The sequence below is a fragment of the Hypanus sabinus genome, chromosome 4, assembly GCF_030144855.1.
Source record: "Hypanus sabinus isolate sHypSab1 chromosome 4, sHypSab1.hap1, whole genome shotgun sequence".
Lineage (NCBI taxonomy): Eukaryota > Metazoa > Chordata > Chondrichthyes > Myliobatiformes > Dasyatidae > Hypanus > Hypanus sabinus.
The window spans coordinates 110,661,976-110,678,818 of record NC_082709.1 but is presented as its reverse complement, the minus strand read 5'-3'; the positions used below and the strand labels follow the sequence as shown (position 1 = coordinate 110,678,818).

Sequence of the window (16,843 nt, the reverse complement as noted above, 5' to 3'; positions counted from 1 at the left end):
GTTTTTTTTAATGCCGCTATCCATTCAAAGTATCATGATTCTGGTTCAAGATCTCCTATATGCTGCCCTGATACAGCACATTTTGCAATTCCTGCTTTTGTTCAGTACCAGAGACATCTGCTAGAAAGTGAAGTGTAATAAACAGGCAAGACAAGAGTGAACTCGGCCATAATGTCACGCTTGAGGCCCTCCATTGATCAGGGTCAACCACGGATGGTGCATCTGAGCTGTCTACAATGACATGCCAGGCTTTGGATGTTTCAGAAAGGACAGGGAGGGAGGCAAAAGTGGTGGGGGCATGGCACTGTTGATCAGAGATAGTGTCACGGCCGTAGAAAAGCAGAAAGACATGGAGAAATTGTCTACAGAGTCTCAGTGGGTGGAAGTTAAAAACAGGAAGGGGTCAATAACTCTACTGGGCGTTTTTTATAGACCACCCAATAGTAACAAGGACATTGAGGAGCAGATAGGGAGACAGATTCTGGAAAGGTGTAATAATAACAGGGTTGTCGTGGTGGGAGATTTTAATTTCGCAAATATCGATTGGCATGCCCCTAGAGCGAGGGGTTGAGTTTGTTAGGTGTGTTCAAGAAGGTTTCTTGGCACACTATGTAGATAAGCTTACAAGACGAGAGGCTGTACTTGATCTGGTATTGGGAAATGAACCTGGCCAGGTGTCAAATCACTCAGTGGAAGAGCATTTTGGAGATAGCAATTACAATGCTATCTCTTTTACCATAGGGCTGGAGAGGGATAGGAACAGACAAGTTAGGAAAACATTTAATTGAAGTAAGGGGAAATATGAGGCTATCAGGCAGGAACTTGGAAGCATAAAATTGGAAACAGATGTTCTCAGGGAAATGTACGGATGAAATGTGGCAAATGTTCAGGGGGTATTTGCGTGCAGTTCTATGTAGGTACATTCCAATAAGATAGGGAAAGGATGGTAGGGTACAGGAACTGTGGTGTACAAAGGCTCACAAAATGCTGATGGAACACAGCAGGCCAGGCAGCATCTATAGTGGGAAGCACTGTCGACGTTTCGGGCCGAGTTGTGTGTGTTGTTTGAATTTCCAGCATCTGCAGATTTCCTCATGTGTACAAAGGCTGTTGTAATTATAGTCAAGGAGAAAAGAAGAGCCTACAAAAGGTTCAAAAAGCTAGTTAATAATAAAGAGCTATTAGATTATAAGGCTAGCAAGGAAGGAGCTCAAGAAAGACATTAGGAGAGCCAGAAGGGCCATGAGAAGGCCTTGGCAGACAGGATTAAGGAAAATCCCAAAGCATTCTACAAGTATATGAAGAGCCAGAAGATAAGATGTGAGAGAATAGGACCAATCAAGTGCGACAGTGGAAAAATGTGTATAGAACCGGAAGAGACAGCAGATCTACTTAATGAGTACTTTACTTCAGTATTTATTACAGAAAAAAAATAATATTGGATTATGTGGAAGTTGTGTTCCAATAATTTGTTCCAATAAAACTCTTAAATTTGTCCAAAAAGATTGAATTTTAGAACAAGACAAAGTAGAATGTAAAAAAGTACCGACGTCTTGTTTACATCGGAAACACTGATCGGATAAATTTGGGTTTAATTTATTTATTTTTTGTGGTGTAATATATAATTGATGTAAAAAATATTGCACTAATCTTAACCGGACATTTATTGTATTTGTCATACTATCAAGACATATCAATCCAATATTATTTTTACTAGGCGATATTGAAGGGATAAAACCGAAACCCAAATTGAATAAATATCAGAAAGAATTTATAAAAATTGCATTGGCAGTAGCCAAAAAGGCTATTGCAGTTACTTGGAAATCGGATACATACTTAAGTATAGATCGTTGGAAGAAGGAAATTTATGGCTGTATTCCACTTGAAAAAATTACTTACAATTTAAGAGATAAATATGAAACATTTTTGAAAATTTGGCGCCCTTATTTACGAAAGACAGGATTAAATATTTAGGTGCTCCGAAGATGAAATAATTGGTTATTTGGGGAAAGAAATAAATATATATACTAAAGTTATTACAAACTCCATGGAGCATGTGGGGATCTTCCGATATCCAGGCACTCTTTCTTTCTTTCTTTCTTTCTTTCTTTTTTTTTCCTTTCTTTCTTTCTTTCTTTCTTTTTTATATAGGGATTTTAGGGGGGAGGGGTTAAGGGGAGGGGGGTAGGGTATATATATTTTTTTCATATATTTTGTTTTATTTCTGTAATTATTTGAAAACTCAATAAAAAAAGTTTAATAAAAGAAAAGTATTCATTACAGAAAAGGATCTTGACAATTGTAGGGATGACTTACAGCAGACTGAAAAGCTTGAGCATGTAGTAAATATTAAGAAAGAGTGTGCAGTAGGTTTTAGAAAGATCAAGTTGGATAAGTCATCAGAACCGGACGAGATGTACCCCAGGCTACTGTGGGGGGGGGGGGGCAAAGGAAGAGATTGCTGAGCCTCTGACAATGATCTCTGCATCATCAATGGGGACAGGAGAGGTTCCGGAGGATTAGAGGGTTGCAGATGTTGTTCCATTATTCAAAAAAAGGGAGTAGAGATAGCCCAGGAAATTACAGACCAGTGAGTCTTACTTCAATAGTTCGTAAGTTGACGGAGAATATCCATGACAGGCAGGATTTATGAACTTTTGGAGAGGTATAATACGATTAGGAACAGTCAGCACAGCTTTATGAAAGGCAGGTCATGCCTTATGAGCCTGATTGAATTTTTTGAGGATGTGACTAAACACATTGATGATGAAAAAGCAGTAGATGTAATGTATATGGATTTCAGCAAAGCATTTGACAAGGTACCCCATACAAGGCTTATTGAGAAAGTAAGGAAGCATGGGATCCAAGGGGACATTGCTTTGTGGATCCAGAACTGGCTTGCCCACAGAAGTCAAAGTGTGGTTGTAAATGGGTCATATTCTGCATGGAAGTAGGTCACCAGCGATGTGTCTCAGGGATCTGTTCTGGGACCCCTACTCTTCGGGATTTCTATAAATGACTTGGATGTGTGGAGGGATGGGTTAGTAAATTTGCTGATGACACAAAGGTTGGAGGTGTTGTGGATATTGTGGAGGGCTGTCAAAGGTTATAGTGGGACAATGATAGGATGCAAAAATGGGCTGAGAAGTGGCAAATGGAGTTCAACCCAGATAAGTGTGAAAATATTGGTAGGTCAAATATGATGGCAGAATATAGTATTAATGGTAAGACTCTTGGCAGTGTGGAGGATCAGAGGGATCTTGGAGTCTGAGTCCATAGGACACTCAAGGCTGCGGTGCAGGTTAAGAAAGCATATGATACATTGGCCTTCATCAATTGTGTGATTGTGTTTAGGAGCTGAGAGGTAATGTTGCAGCTATATAAGACCCTGGTCAGACCCCACTTGGAGTACTGTGCTCAGTTCTGATCACCTTACAATAGGAAGGATGTGGAAACCATAAAAAGGGTGCAGAGGAGTTTTACAAGGATGTTTAAAAGGCAAACTTGAGGAAATCTGCAGATACTGGAAATTCAAGCAACACACACAAAATGCTGCTGGAACACTGCAGGCCAGGCAGCACCTATAAGGAGAAGTGCTGTCGACGTTTCGGGCTGAGACCCTTCATCAGGACTGCTGTCGACGTTTCGGGCCTAGTCCCCGAAGGGTCTCGGCCCGAAACGTCAACAGTGCTTCTCCCTATAGATACTGCCTGGCCTGCTTGTTCCACCAGCATTTTGTGAGTGTTACAAGGATGTTGCTTGGATTGGGAAGCATGCCTTATGAGAATAGGTTGAGTGAACTCGGCCTTTTTTCCTTGAGCGATGGAGAATGAGAGATGACCTGATTGAGGTGTATAAGATAATGAGAGGCATTGATCGTGTGGATAGTCAGAGGCTTTTTCCCAGGGCTAGCATGAGAGGGCATAGTTTTAAGGTGCTTGGAAGTAGATACTGAGGAGATGTCAGGGGTAAGTTTTTTTTTAAAATGCAGAGACTGGTGAATATGTGGAATGGGCTGCCTGCGATGGTGGTGGAGGCAGATATGATAGGGTCTTTTTAGAGACTCCTGGACAGGTATATGGAGGTCAGAAAAGTAGAGGGCTACATGTAACCCTAGGTAAGTTCTCAGGTACGGACAGGTTCGACACAACTTTGTGGGCCGAAGGGCCTACATTGTGCTGTAGGTCTTCTATGTTTCTATGTAAGCCAGGGCAGTACAATATAGAGAGCAAGTTGTTGCCCATGTTGCAGGCTCCCCCTCTTAATGTAGTCAATGAACCCAAAAGAATGGCAGAGACCATTTGTCACCAGCGGAGTCAAAGGAATTGCCAATCAGCGTTTAATTCAACTTGGCACTGCCTTAGGACTCCAGTTACAGATTTTTCCTCAGGGCTTACTTTAGAAGCCCTCCACATGAGTTTGTGTAGCCGCAAAGCAGCTGCCAACTACGGATGATGAGCCTCATCTGCCCAAAGTGACTGCTTTTAAGACACCAGTAACCTACCTTTGCCCCTTCTCCTGGCAGTAAAAATGATTCTGCTGGGCTTAATAATGTCTGATCAATATGCACAGTTCATGAAGAATAACCACATTAGAGAAATCAATGGGCCTTTAAGAAAAAGTACAATTCACTCTCATATAGAAAGCTGAGCAGAAACGTTTGTGGAATAAAAGGGTTTGGGTTTTAAGAGTTTCCAAAATGAATGGATATTAATCAAATAAAGAGTACTGTTTCCAACATTATGCTGCTGAGATTCAAGGGGTGCCTCAACAGTTTCAACAATAATCAGCCAAAAGCATTCTAATGTCAAATAATAATCTTTCGTATTTCTTTTTAGAATCGTAGCACATCAGAAAAACAAACTTCATTTCAGATCCAATTACTGAAACAGCCTGGTATTACTGTTTTCAGTGATTTGTGATTCACCCTGACATATCTCGAAGTCATGAAATTCTGCAATGCTCTAAAGAGTGGCAATTCTTATTGCTGGATGGCAGAGTTAGAAACGCCATCTGTCAGTTCTTTATGCAATGGCTGTAGCAGGACTCCAGTTCCCCTTGCTAATATACTAACCTGGTATGGAATATCATGTCCTTCGACAAAAACTGGGATAAACATCTCTCCCCACCCCCCCCACCCCACAGTCTCTCCTCAACTCAGGACAATCATGATGTGAATTTCTTAAGTCTAGCTACACCTTTTAGAGCTTATGCAATTTTCAAATGAGTGTGCAATATTAAAAGAACGCTCAATTCAATTAAATTCAATTGAACCTTTGGGGATGGCAGAAGTCTCTTTTCGTACATCTTTGAGTGCAAGCCAGCCTAGTAACTATAGCCACTACACATTTCAGGAAATGCATTAACTGCTCCATGCAGTGTAAGTTTTGTGCAGCAAAAAAAGGGTTGAAATTGGTTTCATGGCCTGTTTTCTTTTCAAAACTTTATCAGCAGTAGTTAAAAAGTAAAAGAATTTCAAGCAAACAAAACCCAATGTTTACTGTAAGATAATTTAAGAAGCTAATTAAAAAGTTACGAAGTAGTTTACAAAATCCTGAGGATGGCTTATGGCATTGCTCACCTGGGTCCCGTCTCCATTCACTAGAGGAGGTAGAAGAGACAAATCAACATTGAGAAGTGAGGTTGCGTCAAGTGGTGGTGGATTTTCTGCCATTATTGTAAGTATTGCCACAGACAGGTTTCTTCTTCCTACTCCTGGTTTAAAAGAAAGACAGTATTTTAATGGAAAATAAAATAGTTCTACATCTGATTTGATTACTTCCAAGATTCAGAAATGGTTAATGCTATCTATCAATTTAAGAAATTGGAGATCCTTCTCTCATATCAGCCCCTTTCCATTGTTCAAATCCTGATATCATTGAGATCCTTTGAATTTACTGCAGACATACCTTGTCCAGATCTTGAAAAACCTCTCTACAAAGTTCTTTGTTCATTACAGGTAGAATTCCATCTTATAAAAGTGCTCCCATGCTGCAAAACCTCACTTGGCCCCTCTCCTAAAAGTTGCCAGGAGCAGCATGGCAGCTGACAGATTATCAACATCCCCTATATCCAAAGCTAACATGCCTACATTCTATCTTTAATAAGTAAAAGCCAAAAATTAAACAAAGCAGGAAACTTCATCTCCACATGCCATTGCATTCATGTTTTCAATGTCTCTTCAACAATGTTAGTTTAGTTTATACTTATTAGACAAAAAAAAATTCCTCCTAATTTCAGGACACAAATTTTTGAAGCTTGAAGTTCCTGGGTACCTATCTATCTTCTGCTGAAAGATTACTGACCTGAAACTTTTCTCTCTACACCAATGCTGCCTGACCTGACGAGCATTTTCGGCAGCTGCAGTACCCTGCTTTAGAATTAATGCTTGATGTGTCTTCCTCTTGGACCTTTCTCTTAGTCTAGTTTTCTTCTTAATGCATTCCTCTGGTGTTTCTTTGATCAAAATTAACTGCCTTCCCATGGTTGAAATGTCTAATTCTAGGGCAAGTATTTAAGGTGAGAGGGAGTAAATTCGAAGGAGACGTGTGAGGTTGGTTTGTTTTACACAGAGGAGTGGTGGGTGTCTGGAATGCACTGCCTTGGGTGGTGGTGGAAGCAATGTGACAGAGGAATTCAAGAGACTCTTAGATAGGTGCATAAATGTGCAGGAAATGGAACAACATGGAGATTGTGTAGGCAGAAGGGACTACTTTAGTGGGATACCTAATTACTAATTTAGTTAGTTCAGTACAACATTGTTCTTGTGCTGTACTGGTCAATATTCTAAGTTCAATCAGTGACAAAAAATAGTTCATCTGCCAAGATCCCCATTTCAACAAAATGCATGGTAAATATGATACCAAGCTTTTCAGTTATTGCTGTTTTCATTTCCATTATTCTCTCTTTGGTTTGGGAGGAAACCAAAATCCTGCATATTTGATACTTCAGTCTCTTGTCTTCACCAAACTGCTGGACTTCCATGTGACACATCATTCTCTTTTTTCCTTAAAGTTCAGGAAGTGATCATTGTAATTTTTCAACTCAATGAATATACTTCCCTCTAAAAATGTAGTTCTTGGCTTCCTCAGTTCTAACTCCAGGGTTATCAAGTATATTAAAACTACAGGTGTTACATTAACGATACCTGCATGCTCTTGGCGAATGCCTGAACCATGTTTGCAATACAAAAGATTAAGCCAATACCTCCCAGAAACTCATCTCTTTTGAAGATTCAGTACTTCCAAACCCATTGGAAGTCCTCTGCAAAGAACACAAATAGAAAGCTCTATTATACCTAATAAGGTTTCAATTCCTGTTCCCCTTTATATTTCATTTTAATGCTCTCTTCCCATTTTGCCCACTCTATTTATTTTAATCCATGATTTTTCCACTGCAACATTGCTATTTCAGGTGATTGAGTTTTGGTCCACATGAAACCCTTTCCATCTTAAACAGTTCTATTCATCATTACTTCTACTTTAGCAAAGATTCAACCAAGCTCCATTTAGCACCAACCTCCTGATGTCAGTTGGAATTGTTCTCATCTTTAATAGATTTTGTTAATTCATCAGCTGTCATCAGATCTAAAGACGTAACAAGAGAACTAATCTTCAATTACAAGTATATGTAAATAGTTCATATACAGTTGCAAGAAAAAAATTGTGAACCCTTTGCAATTACCTGGTTTTCTGCATTAATTACTCATAAAATGTGTCTGAACTTCATCTAAGTCACAATAATAGACAATAATAGACAATCTGCCTAAACCAATGGCACACAAACAGTTGTACTTCTCATAAATACTGAGCACACCATTTAAACAATCAGAGTCTAGGTTCAAATAAGTAGGTGAACCTCTAGAGTAATGCCTTCTACAAAAGCTATTTGGAGTCAGGTGTTTCAGTCAATGAGATGAGATTAGAGGTGTAGGTTGTAGAGGTGCCCTAACTTATAAAAAAGACACAAAGCCAGGTTACTGACATAACCTCCTCTTCACTAGAAAGATGTTCATGTGCATCATGCCTCACATCAAAAAAAATTAATAATTTTAGGATCTTAGAAGAATTGTAGAGATGCATTAAGTCGGCAAAGGCTACAAAAGCATTTTTAAAGACCTGCATGTTAAACAGTCCACAGAAAGATAAACTGTCTACAAATGGAGGAAATTCAGTACAGTTGCTACTCTCCCTAGGGGTGGGTGTCCTGCAAAGAGCTCAACGTGCAATGCTGAAGGAGGTGAAAAAGTGCCCAAGGGTAACAGCAAAAGACCTGCACAAATCTCTAGAACTTGCTAGTCTCTGTTCATGTGTCCACTATAAGAGAAACACTGAACAAAACTGGTATACATGGAAAGACACCATGGAGAAAACCACTGCTCATCTCAAAAGACCACCTGGATGTTTCACACTGCTTCTGGGACAATGTTTCATGACAGATGAGCCAAAAGTTGAATTTTTGGCAGAAATGCACACCACTATGTTTGGAGGAAAAAGGGCACTGCAAAGCCTCCTCCCAACTGTGAAGCATGGTGGGAAGAAGCATCATGCTCTGGGACTATTTTGCTGCCTCAGGGTCTGGACAGTTTGCAACTGTTGAGGGAACAATGAATTCAAAATTGTATGAAGACACTTTACAGGAGCATGTCAGGGTAGCAGTCTGTTACCTGAAGCTTAACTGAAGTTGGATAATGCAACAAGACAATGTTCCAAAACACAAAAGAAAATCAACAAAAGAATAGTTTAAAAAGGAGAAAATTCGTGTTTTGTAATGGCCAAGGCAGAGTCCAGACCACAACTCAGTTGAGGTGCTACGGCATGACCTGAAGAGGGCAGTTCATGCAAGGTATCCCAGAAATACTTATGAACTGAAACAGCTTTGTATGGAAGAATAGTCTAAAATTCCTCCTCACCATTGTGCAAGTCTGATTAGCAGGTACAGGAAACGTCTGGTGTAGCTTATTGCTGTTAAAGGAGGTTCTACCAGTTATTAAATACAAGGGTTCACATACTTTTTCCAGCCTGGACTCTGAATGATTAAACAATGTGTTCAATAAAGCCATGAAATGTACAATTGTTTGTGTGTTATTAGTTTAGGCAGATTGTGTTTGTCTATTATTGTGACTTAGATGAAGTTCAGACCACATTTTATGAGCAATTAATGCAGAAAACCAGGTAATTACAAAGGGTTCACAAACTTTTTCTTGCAGCTGTAGTTGTAATTGTGGAACTTAATTACAAATATATGAATTATTTCCAGTATTACAAAGGGCTATCAAAGAACAAACATAATTCTGCAAAGATGAAAATGCAGTTGAAATTAAAGATTAAATAGTCTGCTCCTAAGAGATCACCTCTAAGAAGTATTTATTAGAGTGGATTATTAGAAATGTGGCATGATAATCTACAACCAAATTTACCCTTGTGGGAATTATATTTCATCTTGCTTTATGATGCCATACGTTAATCTGTGATGCAACCAATATACTGATAAAATCGACAAGGGATAGACTTCCTTTTACTGCTTCTGTATATAGCAGATGAAAAAACTATATAAAAATACGGGGGAAGTAGGTTGACTGTAATGTTAAGACTTCTTTATCCAATAAACCATAATAATGTACTTTTTTTTAAACACAGCAATGCCAACACAAAATATGACAAAAACATCATTTTGCTTAACATGAGAAAATCTGCAGATGCTGGAAACTCAAGCAACACACACAAAATGCTGATGGAACACAGCAGGCCAGGCAGCATCTATAGGAAGAAACACTGTTGATGTTTTGGGCCGAGACCCTTCGTCAGGACTTCCTGATGAAGGGTCTTGGCCCGAAACGTCGACAATGTTCCATCATTTTGTTTAATGTCATTTGCAAACAAAAATGGCCCAGTTGGATAGAAAAGGGACAGTGAGAGGTTGCAGTATATAATATGAAATATTTTTTTCATACATAAAAAGTTCATTGATTTCTTACAGACAAAAGCCAATACTGCAGGCCAATTTTCCTTGTAATAACATACCATGCATCATTGGTTTGGTTTTCCAGCTTTGTTTAGCAACCATCTCTGATACATATGAGAATACCATAAAACGCTGGAAGAAGTCAAACTACACAACCAATTTCTACTGAAGTAATTTACTTAGGACAAATACTGTCTCTCCAATCAATGTGGTTGAATGCAGCAAGCATTCCAAACTAGTAATAAATTCATCCAGGGGCAGTGGTGTTTTTGGAATTTAGGAAATGGAGGGCTCTGTCACTCAGTATATTCAAGAAAGAGATTGATATTCAAGGGATATGTGAACATGAGATCCTTCAATAGATCTATCAATAGATTTCTCAAAGCTGTTACACGTTGATAGGTATTAGGAAGGCATATGATGTTGGCATTCATTAGCTGGGGGATTTTGTTCAAGAGCCGCGAGGTAATGCTGCAGCTCTATAAAACTCTGATTAGACCATACTTGGAGTATTGTGTTCAGTCTGATCACCTCATTATAGGAAGGATGTGGAAGCTTTAGAGAGACTACAGAGGAGATTTATCAGGATGCTGCCTAGATTAGAGAGCATGGCTTATGAGAAAAGGTTAAGTAAGCAATACTTTTTTTCTTTGAAGGAAAGGAGGATGGAAGGTGACTTGTAGCGGTATACAAGATAATGAGATGCAGTGGACTGCCGGCATCATTTTCCAGGATGGAAACGGCTAATACAAGAGAGTATAATTTTAAAGTGATTGAAGGAATGTATGGGAGGAGCGGGGGAAATCAAAGGTAGGTTTTTTCTAAAAAACAGAGTTGCGGTTGCATGGAATGCACTGCTGGGGAGGTAGTAGAGGCAAACATATTAAAGGCGTTTTAGAGATTCTTTGAAAGGCACATGGAAAAAGAAAAAATGGAGGGCTATGTGAGAGGGAAGCATCAGTTTCTTAGGCTAAAAGATCACCACAACTTTGGTGGGTTGAAGGGCTTGTACTATGCTGCACTGTTCTATGTTCTATGAGAGAAATTGTGGCACTTTTTATTGAACAGCAGAGCAGGCACAAGTGGCCAAGCCTTGCATCTAATTCTTACATTCATATGCAAATACAGCAGGAAACTGAGACAACTATACTGTTGAATAGCAGCCATTCATTTCTAGATACTAAATGTATAGTTATTTGAGGATATACACAGGATATCATGCCATGCTTAGGTCATTTTAAACACAGGTGAAAAACTGCTATAGCCTGTACAGCTGCTGCCTGAAGTTTTTGTTCAAATTCTCCCTCTGCTTCCATGGGTGGCTGTTTCCTCCCACAGCCCTATCATGTACAGATTCATTGGTCAACTGGTTACGATAAATTATTCCTAATTCAGATATGAATGGTAGGTAACTCTGGAGACAGGTGATGTGAATATGGGGGAAATAAGAATGGGATTATGGAGGGTTAGTTCATTTTGATGTTGTCGTTCTTTGAAGCAAACCACAAAATATGCAAATTGAAGTACAACATATTAAAAAGTATTGACCGACAGACACACATACTTTATTGATCCCAAGGGAAATTGGGTTTCGTTACAGCCGCACCAACCAGGAATAGTGAAAAAATATAGCAATATAAAAACATAAATAATTAAATAAAAATAAGTTAATCATGCCAAGTGGAAATAAGTCCAGGACCAGCCTATTGGCTCAGGGTGTCCGACACTCCGAGGGAGGAGTTGTAAAGTTTGATGGCCACAGGTAAGAATGACTTCCTATGACGCTCAGTGTTACATCTCAGTGGAATGAGTCTCTAGCTGAATGTACTCTTGTGCCTAACCAGTACATTATGGAGTGGACGGGAGTCATTGTCCAAGATGGCATGCAACTTGGACAGCATCCTCTTTTCAGACACCACCGTCAGAGACTCCAGTTCCACACCCACAACATCACTGGCCCTATGAATGAGTTTGATAATTCTGTTGGTGTCTGCTACCCTCAGCCTACTACCCCAGCACACAACAGCAAACATGATAGCACTGGCCACTACAGCCTCGTAGAACATTCTCAGCATCGTCCGGCAGATGTTAAAGGACCTCAGTCTCCTCAGGAAATAGAGACGGCTCTGACCCTTCTAGTAGACAGCCTCAGTGTTCTTTGACCAATCCAGTTTATCGTCCATTCATATCCCCAGTTTTTGTAATCCTCCACTATGTCCACACTGACCCCTTGGATGGAAACAGGGGTCACCGATGCCTCAGTCCTCCTCAGGTCCACCACCAGCTCCTTAGTCTTTTTCACATTCAGTTGCAGATGATTCTGCTCGCACCATGTGACAAAGTTTCCCACCGTAGCCCTGTACTCAGCCTCATCTCCCTTGCTGATGCATCCAACTGTGGCAGAGTCATTAGAAAACTTCTGAAGATGGCAAGACTCTGTGTTGTAGTTGAAGTCCGAGGTGTAGATGGTGAAGAGAAAGGGAGACATGACAGTCCCCTGTGGACAACAAATTAATACATAAAGCAGGACTGTCCATTTGTAAACTCTGAAACTCGTGCAATTCTAATTTGTAATAATCACTAACTAGAAAACTGCCTTCTTTAATTAAGTTCTCGAATGATCCCAGTCAAAAACAAGCCTACTTCAAATTACAGAGGTCTTCCCTATATCAAAATGTGCAGAGTAAGTAAATGCACTTAAGAATTTAGGAACACAAAAAATATTCAATACATATGAATTGCTTCTCTATCTAACTCGAAGCAGGAAAAAATAAACTCTGAGTCAACAGTTTTATGTCTTAGGCAATTAATATTTTTATTAGTTTGATTTTTTTCGACTGAACTTTGCCCATTAGTTGACAATGGAAGAAGATTTGGCTTTAGCTATCTTCCAGAAAAAAAGTCCCAATGTCACAGGAATTTACTTTAATAATTAAAACAAACTAAAACATTGCTTTAGATGGAAAATTACAGTTTCTACTTGAATTCAGAGCACTTATTGTGCACAAATAAATCATTCTGCTCTGTTGATATTTTGCAACAGGCATGCAAGCAGTGCAGTCCATATGCCCTCCCAAAAAAAAATTGAGTGATTAAGAGGTAACCTCTCAAAATAATTGCAGATACAAAAGCCATTAAGACCATAAACTATAGAAGCAGAATTAGGCAATTTAACCTATTGAGTCTGCTCTGCCATTTCATCACGGCTGATCCGATTTTCCTCTCACCCCCAATGTCGTGCCTTCTGCCCATACCCCTTCATGGCCTGACCAATCAAGAATCTATCAACCTCTGCCTTAAATATAAAGACTTGGCCTCCACAGCTGCCTGTGCAAAAGAATTCCACAGATTCCCCACTCCCTGGCTAAAAATATTCCATTTCTCCTCCTTATCTCTGTTCTAAAGGGATGGCCCTCTTTTCTGAGGCTGTCCTTCGTCTTAGACTCTCCCACCATAGGAAAAATCCTCTCCACATCCTTTCCATCAAGGCTTTTCAGAATTTGATAGGTTTCAATGAGGTTACAACTTAATTCTTCTGAATCCTGGAGAATACAGGCCCAGAGTCATCAAAATGTACTTCATATGACAAGCTATTCAATCCTGGAATCATTTTCCTGAGCTTCCTTTGAACCTTATCCAGTTTCAGCAGATCCTTTCTAAGATAAGGGGCCCAAACCTGCTCACAATATTCCAAGTGAGGCCTCACCATAAAGTTATAAAGTTTTAAAATTTATAAAGTTTCAACATTACATCTTTGCTTTTATATTCTAGTCCTCATCAAATGAGTGTTGATCGCATTTGCCTTCCTCACCGCACACTCAACCTGCAAATTATCCTTTAGGGAGCCCTGCACAAGGACTCCCAAGTCCCCTTGCACCTCAGTTTTTGTATTTTCTCTCCATTTAGAAAATGGTCTACCCTTTCACTTCTTCTACCTAAGTGCATGACCATACCCTTCCCAACACTGTATCCATCTATTTCTTTGCCCATTCTCTTAATCTGCCTAAATCCTTCTGTATCGTCTCTACTTCCTCCAAACTACCTGCCCCTCTACCTATCTTTGTATCATCTGCAAACTTGGCCACAATGCCATAAATTCCATCATCCAAATCATTGACATATAATGTAAAAAGAATCGGTCCCAACACGGACCCCTGTGGAGCACCACTAGCAGACATCCCACCTCTCCCAGAAGTTCTGGGAATCTCCTGCATATTGATAGCGGCTCCCTGACGCCCGCAAATATATACAATATCCCAGAAATCGATTTTTTTGAGAGCAAGCGAGCGAGAGCGCGCACCATGGCAGAGTGTTCCAAAAAAGAAAATATAAAATGTACTTCACCTCAGACTACACTAAAGTGTACCTCTGCCTAATAAGGGTCAAAAATAATGACAGTGTGACTTCTCTATTGCCCATGGTGGGTTAAATCACTGTTGAGGTGAGTTTAACAGGTGTCATTCAGTCATTAGCATAGCTAAAGTTATTTAAACTAGCTGGCCAGTCAGCCTTACGACGGGCCCCTGTGGATAAAATTAAAATGGCATGGGAGCAGGATTTAAATACCTCCTTATCTGATGAGAGTTGGGACTCGATTCTCAAATCGGTTAACTCAACCTCTCTTTGTGCTCGCCATTGCCTTTTACAGTTTAAGATTGTTCATAGAGCCCATATGTCTAAATCTAAACTATCTCCATTCTACCCTAACATTAGTCCGCTTTGTGATAAATGCAAGAGGGGCGAGGCCTCTCTCATTCATATGTACTGGAGAAATTTTGGAAATATGTCTTCACTACGTTATCGTATATTCTGAATCAGCACCTAGAACCAAACCCCTTAATTGCTCTGTTCGGTTTCTGGGGCGAGACAGATTTACATCTGAGTCCGACCAAATGCCGAATATTATCCTTTGCCTCTCTCCTGGCTAGACGCTTGATCCTCCTTAGATGGAGATGTTGCCCCGCCCACTCATGCTCAATGGCTTAATGACATTATGGCCTGCTTGGACCTCGAAAAAATTCATTATTCAGTTCTTAATTCGGATTTAAAGTTCCATAAGGTCTGGGGACCTTTTATCGAGTACTTTCATAAACTTCCTCTTGACTAGGATTTTTTTGGTTTTTTTCGGTCCCTTGCTTTCAGCTCCCTTTTTTTTCTGGTAGTAGGCATTATTATCCTCTGTTGCTAAGTGTATTCACAGTCTGGGAGTTTGATTGTCCTGATTTATATTCTCTATATTGTGTTGTGGTTGGTCTGGAGTTTTTTTTGTGTTGTGGGGCTTGGGGAGGATACTAAGTTTACTTGTCTTCAATTTAGGTGCTTTTTAAAAATTCTCTTTCTCTGTATCATATTGTCATTGTATGCTTAATTTTGCACTGTATTAATGTTCCTCATTTTGATTTGGGGTTGTTTAATTTGTAAAATGTATAAAAAAACAAATTTAAAAAAAACTAGCTGGCCAGCTGCTAAGGAGCTACTCTATTGCAGACATCCCACCTCTCCCGGAGGTTCTTGGAGTCACCCACAAATTGATGGTGCTACCTCCCTGAAATGAGTTTTTGCAGGGTGGGATGCCTGCACTAGTCACCAGCAGCCAGCCAGAAATGGCTCCCTTTATTCACACTCTTTGCCTCCTGTTTGGCCAATCAGCCACTGTTTTATCCATGCTAGAATCTTTCCTGTAATGCCATGGGCTCAAGCTTGTTAAGCAGCCTCATATGTAGCACCTTAACATCAACCAATTCTCCTTTGTTTAGCCTGCTTGCTACTTCTTCAAAGAATTCCAATAGATCTGTCAGGCAAGATTTTCCCTTGAGGAAACCATGCCGACTAGCTTATTTTATCTGCCTCCAAATGCCCTGAGACCACTTCATTATTAATCAATTCCAACATCTCCCCAAACATTGATATCAGATTAACTGGCCTATAGTTTTCTTTCTTCTGCCTCTCTCCCTTCTTGAAGAGTGGAGTGACATATGCAATTTTCCAGTCTTCTGGAACCATTCTAAAATTTAGTGATTCTTGAAAGATCATTACTAATGTCTCTATGAACTCTTCAGCCTTCTCTTTCAGAATTCTGCAGTGTACACCATCTAGTCAGGTGACTTATCTACCTTCAGATCTTTCAGTTTCCCAAGAACCTTCTCTCTAGCCATAGTAACTTTACATACTTCATGCCCCTGACACCTAAAACTTCTACCATACTGCTCGTGCCTTCCACGGTGAAGAATGATGCAAAATACTTATTCAGTTCACCCACTATTTCATTGTGCCCCATTACCACCTCTCCAGTATCATTTTCCAGCGGTCCAATATCCACTCTCACCTCTCTTTTACACTTCATGTATCTGAAGAAACTTTTGGTATTCTCTTTATTATTATTGGCTAGTTTACCTTCGTATTCCATTTTTGTCTTCTTAATGACTTTTTAGTTGCCTTCTGTTGGTTTTTTAAAAGCTTCCTAATCCTCTGACTTCCCATTAATTTTTGCTCTATTACCTGCCCTCTCTGGCTTCACTTCCCTTGTTAGCCATAGCTGTGTCACCTTGCCTTTAGGATACTTCTTCCTCTTTGGGATGTATATATCCCATGCTTCCAGAAATTCTAGCCATTGCTGAATTTGCTTCCAGAAACTCTAGCCATTGCTGCTCTGCTGTCATCCCTGCCAGTGGTTTTTTCCAATCAATTCTGGCCAACTCTTCTCTCATGCTTCTGTAATTCCTTTTACTCCACGCTAATACTGACACATCTGACTTTAGTTTCTCCTTCTCGAACTTCAGGGTGAATTGAATAAAATTATGATCACTTTTCCCTATGGGGTCTTTTACCTTTAGCTTTTTAATCAATTCTGGTTCACTGCACAACACCCAAACCAGAATAG

At 39.8% G+C, this 16,843-nt stretch overlaps 1 protein-coding gene across 2 annotated transcripts in view; it reads right to left on the bottom strand.

The window, feature by feature from the left end:
• Window positions 1-16,843, bottom strand: part of fndc3a (fibronectin type III domain containing 3A) — a 241,776-nt gene that overhangs the window by 194,082 nt on the left and 30,851 nt on the right. For both annotated transcript variants that reach the window (XM_059967865.1, XM_059967866.1), the window contains exon 2: window positions 5,582-5,715. In XM_059967865.1, the coding sequence (XP_059823848.1) occupies window positions 5,582-5,674 (93 nt within the window). In that variant the 5' untranslated portion in view covers window positions 5,675-5,715. The remainder of the gene's footprint in view (window positions 1-5,581; window positions 5,716-16,843) is intronic.